This window comes from Caretta caretta, chromosome 4 (genome assembly GCF_965140235.1).
Source record: "Caretta caretta isolate rCarCar2 chromosome 4, rCarCar1.hap1, whole genome shotgun sequence".
NCBI classification, from domain to species: domain Eukaryota; kingdom Metazoa; phylum Chordata; order Testudines; family Cheloniidae; genus Caretta; species Caretta caretta.
This window is the reverse complement of record NC_134209.1, coordinates 92083117-92095509: the sequence shown is the minus strand read 5'-3', so window position 1 is coordinate 92095509 and position 12393 is coordinate 92083117. Positions and strand designations below refer to the sequence as shown.

Genomic DNA, 12393 nt, shown 5'->3' with positions numbered 1-12393 from the left:
AGAAATAAGCAAACAGAAAATAACAAACCAGTAACCACTTTGTCTGTTCTCTAGTCACCACACTTAAAATTCACTTAAAATCACCACCAGTGTTTCAGGGCAATAAGCTGTGCACACTATCCTGCTGCTTACAACACTGTGACAGGTCTGGGCCCTTTGGGGTGTCACCTGATGTGCTGAGATGCCACCAAGTCAGCTTATTCTGCCAGCCTGGGGTCCCCTTTACCTGGCCTTACCGGGCTAATCTCACAAACCTCTTCCAGTCAAGCACACAGGCAGGGCCACACCCAGCTGCATAGACAGACAGAGATCCATTCTGCTGCCCACTCCCTTTAAGAGATACAAACCGAAACGTTTTATGAAATTCGCCCCCTCCCTCAATGTGGAGGGACATATGCACAACTTCTTGCCCCTCCCCACACAGTTAGCAATTACATAAACTGGGTTATATTATAAACAAGAAATAAGTTTATTAACTAGAAAAGGTGAATTTTAAGTGAATATAAGAGATAACAGAACAAAGCAGATTACTGAGCAAATAAAACAAAGTACCCAAGCTACGCTCAATATACTTAAGAAAAAGGTTACAAAATGTAAATTAATCACCCTAAATGTTATTTTAGGCAGGATGCAATGTTTCTGTGGTTCAGAGTTCCAGTTATATTCCTTTTCAGACTGGATCTCTGTCTCAGCCTGGACTCCCCCCTTGCCTTCCCCTCAGGTGGCTTTAGCAGTCTTTCTTCTTGGGCAGATAGGCCATGGAGAGCGGCAGTCTTGTTTGCCTTCCTCCCCACCCTTAAGTAGCATTTACATAAGGTGGGAATCCTTTGTTTCCCAAACTGACCTCCCTTCCCTTCCAATAGAAAGTTACAAGAAGTTCCAGGTAATGTTTAGTATCAGGTGACAAGATCACCTGACTCTGTAGTATTACAGCGTCCATGAGTCAGTTGCAGTGTGGATTGTCCACAGGAAGGCCAAGCCTTTTCACATTCCATCGTCCTCGCTGATGGGTCTTCAGCCCTATCTGGCTTTTCCATTGTTGTACCTGAAGTGTTAGCAATGGGCATCACCCAAAGTAGCAAAGTTGAAATACAGATACATCTCCAATATTCCTAACTTCAGATACAGAAATAATACAGGCATACAAATTGGATAATCACATTCAGTAAATCATAACCTTTCCAATGACACCTTACAAGACCTATCTTCCACAAAGTATTTCTCAGTTATGTCATATTCATATCATAATCATATTTTCATAAAAAATATGGAGTGAAACATCACAGAACCCATTCCAAACTTTCAGTTATGGGTTTTTAGTTTGTCAGGAGGCTTTTATATGGCTGTACTCCAGATCCTCCAACATCGGAATGCAGTGAAGATCTAGGCAACCATCTTTGCAGACCAACCAATGTCTAGGCCAGTGGTTCCCAAACTTGTTCCGCCGCTTGTGCAGGGAAAGCCCCTGGCGGGCCACGCCGGTTTGTTTACCTGCCGCGTCTGCAGGTTCGGCCAATCGCGGCTCCCAGTGGCCGCGGTTCGCTGCTCCAGGCCAATGGGAGCTGCTGGAAGCAGCGGCCAGCACATCCCTCAGCCCGCGCTGCTTCCAGTAGCTCCCATAGGCCTGGAGCAGCGAACCGCGGCCACTGACAGCCGCGATCGGCCGAACCTGCAGACGCGGCAGGTAAACAAATCGGCGCGGCCCACCAGGGGCTTTCCCTGCACAAGCGGCAGAACAAGTTTGGGAACCACTGGTCTAGACAGTGGTAGTTGGAATGAGGCCTCTTTAAAGTTAGCTGATCTACAAAAACAGTTAGCTTTCTCGTCACTGAACTCTGAAGTTTGAACCTGGACTCTCCATGCTGGCAGGTGCCTCTTCATTTTGCTCTGAGGTTGTGGTGCCCTGGAGCCCAGTAGCGTAGTTCAAACCCAGAGATATTTACAGACGATCTGATTAACAAAGGTTATTTGTATTTTGTGCAGTACAGAGCCTGTGTGTTTCTGTTCATAGATTAAATGCATTTAGATACAATAATAATAGTTTTATAAAAAAAGAAGAATGTGGGATTATATTACTCAGCAAGTGGGGGCAGAGGAGAGGAAAGGAAAAATAAACTCTGAGAAGGAAAGAATCATGGTTGTACAAAATATTAAGTACATTGGAGAAAATGCAGACCAAAAGCAAATGTTATCTGCCTGAAACGCGGCAAAGACAAACTTTGAGTTAAGCAGACTAATACATAAAAAGTTGAATTTACTTGCTATCTCAGCTAGTTAAACTGCTGCTTCCCTTGCATGGCATAATGTTTATTTGGAAAGTTGAAGTCCTCACTTAACACCTGTCATCCATGAAAATGACCTGGAAATGACCAATGAAATCCAAGAGGTATTCTGAAAATAATCACTTGAATTAAAAGATGATGTTTCTTGACCCAATACTCCCGCAGGAAAAGCTTACCTAAAAATGATTGATGATATTCATTTTAACTATGTTAGAGAATATACTTCAGTGGAAAGAAACTGCACTACATTTGTATAAAAGCATAATATTAAATGTAGCCACTTTTTTCCAAAATAATAAAGCAACCTGTTAATCATCCAGATTTGCTGTAGACACATTGTAATATTTAATTATAATGGATTATATTACCATACTTAGACCATTGTTCTATTATTAAGTACTATTTCAAATGTTAATGCATACCAGGTAAAATTGTCAATGGCGTCCTGCACATTTCTCCTAAAAATTGCTGGAAGATCTCCACTCTTCCCTGGGAAACAATGATCTGTAGATCCTTTGGACAACCCCTTTCTGAAAACACCACAAGAAAACAATATTAATTTCTATAGTCTGTACATAATCATAACTCATGTCTCACAATCAAAAACAGAAAGTAGAAACTAACTACTCATACAGCATACTACTGTATAGCCAAATGAAAAGAGCAGAGCAGATTTAAGATAGGTTCGGAGCAAATGATTTTCACACTGCAATTGATACTGTAAATTCCAGTCACAAGTAAAAGAAGATAGCTCTGGATTCCTGTACAACACTCAAGAATGTGCACTTATGGTGAGAGTGGTAGTACTACACTGTAAGACAGAATGTATTTGCTCCCAAACTGACAAATAAGAAGGCTTTTGCCTAGGAACTAATACTACGATCAGGGATCGGAGGGGAGATCCCACAAACCTTTTGCACACAGTCATCAGCCAATGGGATCATTTGTTTAAAGGTCATTGCCAAGATAGCAATGAAAAAAATAAAATAAATTAGCTTTGCATTTGGTCCATTTATAGGAAAAAAAAGTATTATTTTCCATCTCCTGCAACCTATTTTTCTTTACAGACTCCAACAGCTTATTTGCAAGATCTGGACCAACGACTGTATGATTGCACCTCTCACCACTAGACAGGAACACTGGCTGAAAAGTAGAATAAAGCACCTCTCACCACTAGACAGGAACACTGGCTGAAAAGTATCTGGCCTATTCTATATTCAGTATTCTGAACAATGACTTGAATTTCCGTCTCGGCCAACTCCTTAAAAGTGTTAATTAACAAAAATGTTTGCTCAAACAATTTTAAGATACAGTAAGTCAATTTACAAGAGCTTTCCTGAGGAATAAAATGTGAGTGTACTTTTAATGGAATTAAAGGCTTATGTTAAGAGTGATCTTTACAGAAATCTACATGTTATTCTTCAAGCATTTCTTTACCCTGCATTTTGCCATGCAGAAACCACAGGAAAAACACTCATGCAGTATTCCCTCCCGTCACCAGAGGTACTTCAAAAGCACAAAACAGTAATTGTTCAGACAGTACTTAGTTAAATAAATTTTGTTGTTCAATCATTAACCTGCAGCTGGTTTCACTGCCTGTAAAGTCTGCAGGAAGATACATTACAAATATGCTACTAAGTGGAAAAGGACCTTTTCAAAGAGTCTTTAAACAGTCAACTTAACATTTTCATTAGGAAATCTGAAATGCTAGTTAAATATCAAGAAACATGCACATATCAAAATTTTCATGAGCTGCAAAAAGCACCATGACTTTTGCATTAGGGAATAGGCCATAACATTTTTCATTACTCTGCCCTTTCCAATGTAACAAATGTTAGTACTGATCTTCTGACTCATTTTGATTGCTATTTATAAAATGTAGTTCTATGTCGCCACCCTCAATAACTTAAAGAGTCTATAAACCTTAAACTACATATTTTAAAATACACAGATGAGGAAAACTATACTGTTGCTTTATTGCTATTTCTACAACAATATCTTAGTGTGGAGAGAAAAGTTAGTGTTTTTTAACTGGAGTAGTTGTTGGTTTACAATCCTAAATGGCTATAATCTAACTCAGTTGTACAATTAATAAATTAAACTGATCCCTTTAGAACATACAACACTGAGAACTCACGTATAACAACTCTGACAAGAGTACCCTAACAATCATTAAACTTATAACAATCACTCAGCGACCTTAATACTAATATACAAATAACATTACTCTTCCAGCTAGCAGCCTTAAATAGTTAAATTCATGAAACAATTTACCTCAGCCAGCAGACAATAAAATCAGAAATACTCCAAAAAACCCCTCTCATCCTTAGATCACACACAGTAATATAACCTCATCTCTCTCCAAAAACCCCATCAAATACAACAGTAATTTTTTCCAATATTGCCACATTAATATAATCTCAGATAACATCTTAATTTTAATACTTACTTTTAGTTAATTTTGAACACACAATTTCTTTTCAACATAGTATTGTTGTTAAATCATTATATAGCAATTTATGAAGTATAAATATATATATTCAGAACACACATACAATATTTTGCACAGACAGGAGAGGGTTCAAAGCACTATTTGAATGGTAGCGTGATGGGACAACTGTGTTCTATTTTGATGCAGATACTTCTTAGACATTTTTCTTGGATAACTAACACTGCATGTAATATTACAATATAGTTTTCTTTAGAGAAATCACCTTGCTCAGAAAAAAAACTAAAATCTCTTTAGAAGAAATACACGCATTTGTAAACACAATATACAGGCTCAGTCCTGCAACCTTTTCTGAGATGTATAATTCCTACCTTAAGTAATACCCATGTAAAGATTATATGATCGGCCATACTATTTTCCAATTTGTCTTAATGTTGACTGGGATTTAATGTAATGCATAAAGCCACTGTCTATGGTTATGAGAAGAGTTCTGTTAAGAATGATAGGAGCAACTAAAGCCTTAAATTAAAATAAGAACAGTCACTTTGAGTTATATTCTACCCTTGTTCCAAATGTGGGCCTTCCACTGATTTCAATTGGACATATTTGTTTATTTCTAAAGAACAAGGGTCAAATACAGAATCAAATCACTAATCAGACATAAAAATTATTATTACATACATGTACACTCCTCCTATTTAATCCTGCATCTATCATGAACCTTTGACTGCCTCAGCTGCACTCTGCTCTTTAATCTATCTCCCCAGAGAATTCTAAATTCCAAACTTCTGAACAGCTTCAAAACAGACACCATTATTTTAATTAAATCCACTGGCCACAGAAATGTTTCCTTTTTTCTCTTCGGAGATGTGAAACTCACACCTCACATGCCTATGCTTAAAATGACCTGAAGCGCCAGTTGGACAACAGTCAGTCTACAATGGCGATGGTATTCATGGTCAGATATCTTGTGCCTCCTGAATGCTAGAAAAAGAACCTCATACTTTGCAAAAGGAGAGATTCCCAAAAGGCGCTGAGATACTGACCTGGAAATCATGACATTTGTATGTATAAACAAAATCTATTTGTACAGAATTTTTAATGTAAGAGATTTTCTTGCTCCCTCAGAGGTCTGTGTGAGTTGTTCTCCTGGCACTGGGAGAGCATGGAGCTACAGGCTGAGGTATGAAAAAGTAACAATAATAAAAAAAAATGCAAGTGCTCTAAAACGGGCTTTTTCGCCAGGAAAAACACTTGATGGTATGCTTTCAAGGTTTTACCGGTGACTCTTTGAGATGACTCGTTGTCAGTAATACAGTCATGCCAAATTTACACCAATACATCTTGCTGCCACCCCACCATGTATTTTATACACCATTCACGTACCCTATTCGTAATAAGCTGTATACAGATATACACACACACTGGACACGTGTAACACAGCCCTGCACACGCCCTGCCCCAGGGAATTCCGACCTCCGCTTGCACACGCGCGCAGGCTGAGGCCGGAGTCTCCGCAGGGAGGGTGCCCCGAGGCGCGCCCGCAGCCCCCCGTGTTTTCCAGCCTTACCCTACGACCACCAGCTCTGGATCTCGGGCAGGCCGCGGCGGGTCGGAAGTCACGGGCGGGGGGCAGGGGCGCCGCACCCCGCTAGCCACGCGCATGAAAGGCGCAGAGAAGAGCGGCGCCCGGGCTCGCAGCAGCCCAGCAGGGTCCCTTCCTGTCCTGGCGGCCGCAAGCGGCGCCCCCCTGTCATTTCTCATTGTGACCCTCCATCTCCCGTCGGGAGAGAGGCCGGGGGCGGCCGGGAGGGGGTGGCAAAGGGGTCTGCGGGGTCGGGCTGCTCCGGAGACGCTGGAGCTTCACCCTCCGCTCGCTGCGGGCTCTGAGCGCCCCTTCCCGAGGGCCGCAGGTGGCGGGGAGCGGAATTCCACGACAGCTGCAGTAAGCGGGGCTGGGCGGCTCCTTCTGCCCAGGGCGCGGCTCTCCCCTGGGCAGACACTGCGCCGCGCGGGCCCACGCGCCCGGAAACCCCACTCGAGCCAGCCTCCTCCACTGTCCGAACAGCCCCCACCTCCCGCCCCACCACCCCATCCAGCTGCCATACCCTGCCCTCTTTTCTCACGCGGTAGGGAGAGCCCTGACCACTACCCCATCACCATCACACCCCACCCCACCCCACACAAAGGCCCCTTCCCTCCTACCAATTATTCTCCTCCTTCCAGGAACAAGAGCCTCAATGCCCTAATGCCAATGCCCCCTAAACCCAACAAAGCCCTACCCATCCCCCAGGCAGGCTGGAGTAATTTGTATAGTGGGGGTGCTGAGACCTATTGAACCAAACTGTTAACCCTGTATATAATGGAAACCACTTCAAGCCAAGGGGTGCTGCAGCACTGGCAGTTCCCCACCCTCCTCTTAGCCAATAGGAAAAGCCATACCCACCATCGTAAGGTACGCAGGCCAAGTCCTTCCACCCACCCCACCCCCCTTTCCCATCCCCCCTACAAGCAGGAAGATTTCACACACAATGACCAATTAAATTGTGAGTTTTAAGAAAGGAAACCAGTGGTTCACATACACCTGTGCAGGTCAAGTCCATTGTCTTCCTTCTGCCCCTTCTTCACTGGATTTTCAGGACAAGGCTGCTGATGGACTACTCACCAGAATCCAGATTCAGCCAGCATCGAGTAGCACTTTACTGTCCTCATAACCCTACTGAATGACAGGGTGACTCAAAAAGAAAGATACTACTCAATGAATCCTAGTGGTGGAATCTGGCCCACCTTATTTGGAAGGGAAAAATGCAAGAACAAAACAAAACACAACAGAGGTAGGGACAATTGCTACAAACAGGAGTTAAAAATACTCTTGTTCAGAAAATAGTACCAGGCATAGGAGTTGGAGGGAGCTACAGCATCAGTCCAGGCAACAAGAATGCATGCACATCCTTAATGCACAGTAAACCATAAATATATGGAGAAAATAAGATAATTAGTGTCACTCTGGGGAATTATGGTGATTCCTCCTTTGCCTAAGTGTGAGAATTTTTATTTCAAAAGCATGATTTAATAAAGAAATTCCAAGGGAGATTTCCACCAACTGACTTTAAATGAAGGTTTATTTCAGAAACGAGTTTCTAATGCAGTTTATTCACTACAAAATTCCTGTGCTTGCCCATGGGACTGGCAGGTGTAGCCTATTGAGTATTTCCAAACTGTACCATTTAAAAATTTCTCTGTACTAATTATATGCCTTAAACAATTCCACACACTCCCACCCCTACCCGAATTTCCCCAGTTGTTTCTGAAACAATTCCTGTATGCTTGGTTTGATGCACGAGAAAGGCGAAGCACCAGATAACACTACATCAGGCCTTGGCTTTCCTTTGCAGGAGTTAATGAATTTGGGAAAATGAGTCAATCCAGAGCAAAGAGTTGGCTAGCAGCCTCTCCCTCAAAATCCTTCTGTGGGGGCAGGAGGGCGGGCCATCTCAGATAAATTAATCCACACCAGTTTCCCCCTTCACTATCCCAGTTTAAAGTATAGCTAATTTTCATGCTACAGGCAATGGGGGAAGGTGTATATTTACACCCGAGCACTTCCCACTGCTACTAGTGTACAGGTTCCAACAAAACATGTACATCTCAGATAAATACTGTACAACTCGCCATAAACAAGCACTACCAGGAAAGGGAGAGGTCTTAGAGGAGCTAAAAATAAACTGCTAAAATAGCAGGAATATATAACAATTTGCTAAGCTATATTAAAATATTATTTAGATCTTGAAAATGTAATTTTTAGATATAGGATTTTTTTTATTTTGGTTTGTTTTAAGAGACAGGAATGAAAAGGAAAGTATGCAGAAATATTTCTAATGTTTACTAATACAGTTATCCTCACATATAAGATTGAAAAACATTTACTTTACAGATTCTTCTGAACCACTACAACACTAAATAATAATAATTATACAATCCAGACAATAAGCACAAAAGAACATTGCAACATAATTTTAATTGTAAGCTGTTAGGATATAGATATTCAGGCCTGTCTGTAAAGGCCTATACTCTAAGAATTTAGGTGTATTCTTATCACTTGGCTAGTGATAGAGGTATAAAAGAAAGAATCAAAACCACTGTCTGCCAGTGTAAGGGCCTTCTCTTACTGTGACAGTTTGTGGCCTGTGCTTAGGCTCAGGCCTTTGGCTAAGCAGCAGAGGCAGCCATAAGCTGGGAAGCGAACGGTCACATCCTCACATTCCAAACTAGTCACATTGAAATAAGGTGCTATTGGGCTGTTAGGCACTATCAGGCCAGAGAAAGGGAAGTGCCTAGAAAATGTAAAAGGAAACTTAGTTTGATAGCATCCTGTCTGGCAAGAACTCACTTATCAATAGCTGGGATGTGAAATCCTCACTTCTGTATTGTTTTGTCATTATAGTTCCCATTTTGCTGTTGTTTGTCTGTATAATCTCTGTCTGGTTCTGTGATTGTTCCTGTCTGCTGTATAATTAATTTTGCTGGGTGTAAACTAATTGAGGTGGTGGGATATAATTGGTTACATAATCATGTTACAATATGTTAGGATTGGTTAGTTAAATTTCAGGAAAATGATTGGTTAAGGTATAGCTAAGCAGAACTCAAGTTTTACTATATAATCTGTAGTCAATGAGGAAGTGACTGGGGGTGGGTGTGTGAGATGGGAACAGGGAATGGGGGTAAGAAAATTGGAATCATGTTTTGCTAAAGGGGGAAATGGGAACAGGGAATGGGGGTAAGAAAATTGGAATCATGTTTTGCTAAAGGGGGAAATGGGAACAGGGAATGGGAGTAAGGAAGTTGGAATCATGTTTGGCTAAGGGTAGGAATGGGAACAGGGACACAGGTGTAAGGCTCTGTGGTGTCAGAGCTGGGAAGGAGGATACTAAGGAAGGAAACTGGAATCATGCTTGCTGGAAGTTCACCCCAATAAACATCGAATTGTTTGCACCTTTGGACTTCGGGTATTGTTGCTCTCTGTTCATGCGAGAAGGACCAGGGAAGTAAGTGGGTGAAGGAATAAGCCCCCTAACATAAGCCATGATGAATAAAGACATTAACAAAATGCAACTTATGAACTGTACATCTTTAAGTATAAATGAGAAATATTTGCTTTGTTCTAAACTATAATGTAGTTTTATACTGCCACTAGGTGGCTACTTTGTTTATCAGATGTTACACTAACACCACAATACAGGTTTCAGAGTAACAGCTGTGTTAGTCTGTATTCCCAAAAAGAAAAGGAGTACTTGTGGCACCTTAGAGACTAACCAATTTATTTGAGCATAAGCTTTCATGAGCTACAGCTCACTTCATCGGATGCATTCTGTGGAAAGTTTAGAAGATCTTATTATATACACACAAAGCATGAAACAATACCTCCTCCCACCCCACTCTCCTGCTGGTAATAGCTTATCTAAAGTGACCACTCTCCTTACATTGTGTATGATAATCAAGTTGGGCCATTTCCAGCACAAATCCAGGGTTTAACAAGAACGTCTGGAGAGGGGGGTAGGAAAAAACAAGGGGAAATAGGTTACCTTGCATAATGACTAAGCCACTCCCAGTCTCTATTCAAGCCTAAGTTAATTGTATCCAATTTGCAAATGAATTCCAATTCAGCAGTTTCTCGCTGGAGTCTGGATTTGAAGTTTTTTTGTTGTAAAATAGCGACTTTCATGTCTGTAATCGCGTGACCAGAGAGATTGAAGTGTTCTCCGGCTGGTTTATGAATGTTATAATTCTTGACATCTGATTTGTGTCCATTGATTCTTTTACGTAGCTAGCATTGCTGGCACATAATGGCATATCTCACATTGGTGGATGTGCAGGTGAACGAGCCTCTGATAGTGTGGCTGATGTTATTAGGCCCTGTGATGGTGTCCCCTGAATAGATATGTGGGCACAGTTGGCAACGGGCTTTGTTGCAAGGATAGGTTCCTGGGTTAGTGGTTCTGTTGTGTGGTATGTGGTTGCTGGTGGGGGTGGGGGGTGAGAAAACCTGGATTTGTGCTGGAAATGGCCCAACTTGATGATCATACACATTGTAAGGAGAGTGATCACTTTAGATAAGCTATTTCCAGCAGGAGAGTGGGGTGGGAGGAGGTATTTTTTCATGCTTTGTGTGTATATAATAAGATCTTCTAAACTTTCCACAGTATGCATCCGATGAAGTGAGCTGTAGCTCACGAAAGCTTATGCTCAAACACAATACAGCAGCTCTTATCGACAAGTCACTTCAGTTATAAGACACTAATTTACAGATGCTTGTGACAGTCTTTTTAAAAAAAAAAAAAAAAAAAAACCACCACACCCTGAGGCTGACATTTTTCATATTTGGTCAGTCCAGAGATGAATTTTATGGAAAAATTTGACAAAAATTCCAATTGGTTGCCTGAGATATTGTGGACAGGGCGATTTTCACCAGGTAAAACTAATTATTTTTTTCCTCTACTTGGATATCACAAATACTGAGGGGAACCAGGGAAGCTGAGTCAGATGGATCACAAAGGGAGGAACCACTAAAGCCATAATTCCCCTGTGGAGCTCCACTAGCGGTAGCAATTGTGAAAGCAGCAATTAGGACATGGTTACCATGGTATCTTACAACACTTGGTGAATGGACTAGGAAGAGGACAGGATTGTGGCTAAAAGGGGGCCAAATCTTCATCCCCTACATGGAGTTCAAGTAAAAGGGTTTTGCACAGGAGACTTATACAGCGGCTTGGAGGACAAAAATCCCCTCACCCAAAGAGGGAGGCAGGGCATGGAGCACCTGCACAGGTTGGAGTGCAGTGAATTTCCCAAGGAGGGATAAGATGTTAAATATCATTCAGTGGTCATTAAGGGCTACACCCTGCCTTAAAGAAGGCAAGAGAGAAAGAACCCATAGGTCTTGAGGCCTCTGCATGTGCTGGGCCCTCCACATTGCTTCCTCGCCACTCACCCGACAGCATGCCTTTCATGACCTGTACTGTCATTAGAGTTTCTACCAATCCCTTCAAGTGGAAGGAGTTTGGTGTGGAAGTCAATGCTGGTTGAAGCATCATTAACTCCTGTCTCAATATCCTTCAGTCTTGGAGTAAAGTGTTCTGCATAGAGTGATTGCTTCCTCTCCATCCCCACCCTCAGTATGTGTCCTGAATGCCAGCTGAAGCCCAGCTGTGTGGAGTTGGTGCACAGCACCTTTTGCTGGCTCAGAGAAAATGAAGACTGCATGCTATGTAGGCTCTACTGTACCCTTTCATGGGCTTAGAACCCTTCCATGTTCCTTTTTACTCTGTTTTGTTTCAACACCTTGATGTAGAGGAGAATATAGGGCCTCAAATGAGAGAGCAGAAGCGTATGGTAGTGCATAATGCCAAAGAAGTTGCACAGAGGGTGCTGAAGTACTCATGGAAGACTCTGTGGATGGGAGAGAAGGAGAGAATACTGGGCTCTCTATAGGAAGGGTGCAAGAGAGCACCAGAGGTTTATATAAAAGAGTACAGAACTGCTGTGTTTTACATAGAGGTCAGGAGCACATGAGGGAATTTTAGATTGTAAGCTCCTGAAGGCAGGGACTGTCTTCTTTTGTGTTTGTACAATGCTTCGCCCAATGGGGGCCTGGTCTATGACTGA

The 12393-nt window shown here is 42.0% G+C and overlaps 1 protein-coding gene across 3 annotated transcripts in view; it reads right to left on the bottom strand.

Annotated features, from left to right (window-relative positions):
* FAM149A (family with sequence similarity 149 member A) overlaps positions 1 to 12393 on the bottom strand; it is a 78135-nt gene that overhangs the window by 22807 nt on the left and 42935 nt on the right. For 2 of the 3 annotated variants that reach the window (XM_048848038.2, XM_075127877.1), the window contains exon 2: positions 2705 to 2812. In XM_048848038.2, coding sequence (XP_048703995.1) covers positions 2705 to 2812 — 108 coding nt within the window. Of the gene's footprint in view, positions 1 to 2704; positions 2813 to 6301; positions 6720 to 12393 lie in introns of those variants that run through there. The other variant, XM_075127876.1, reaches the window with a different exon arrangement.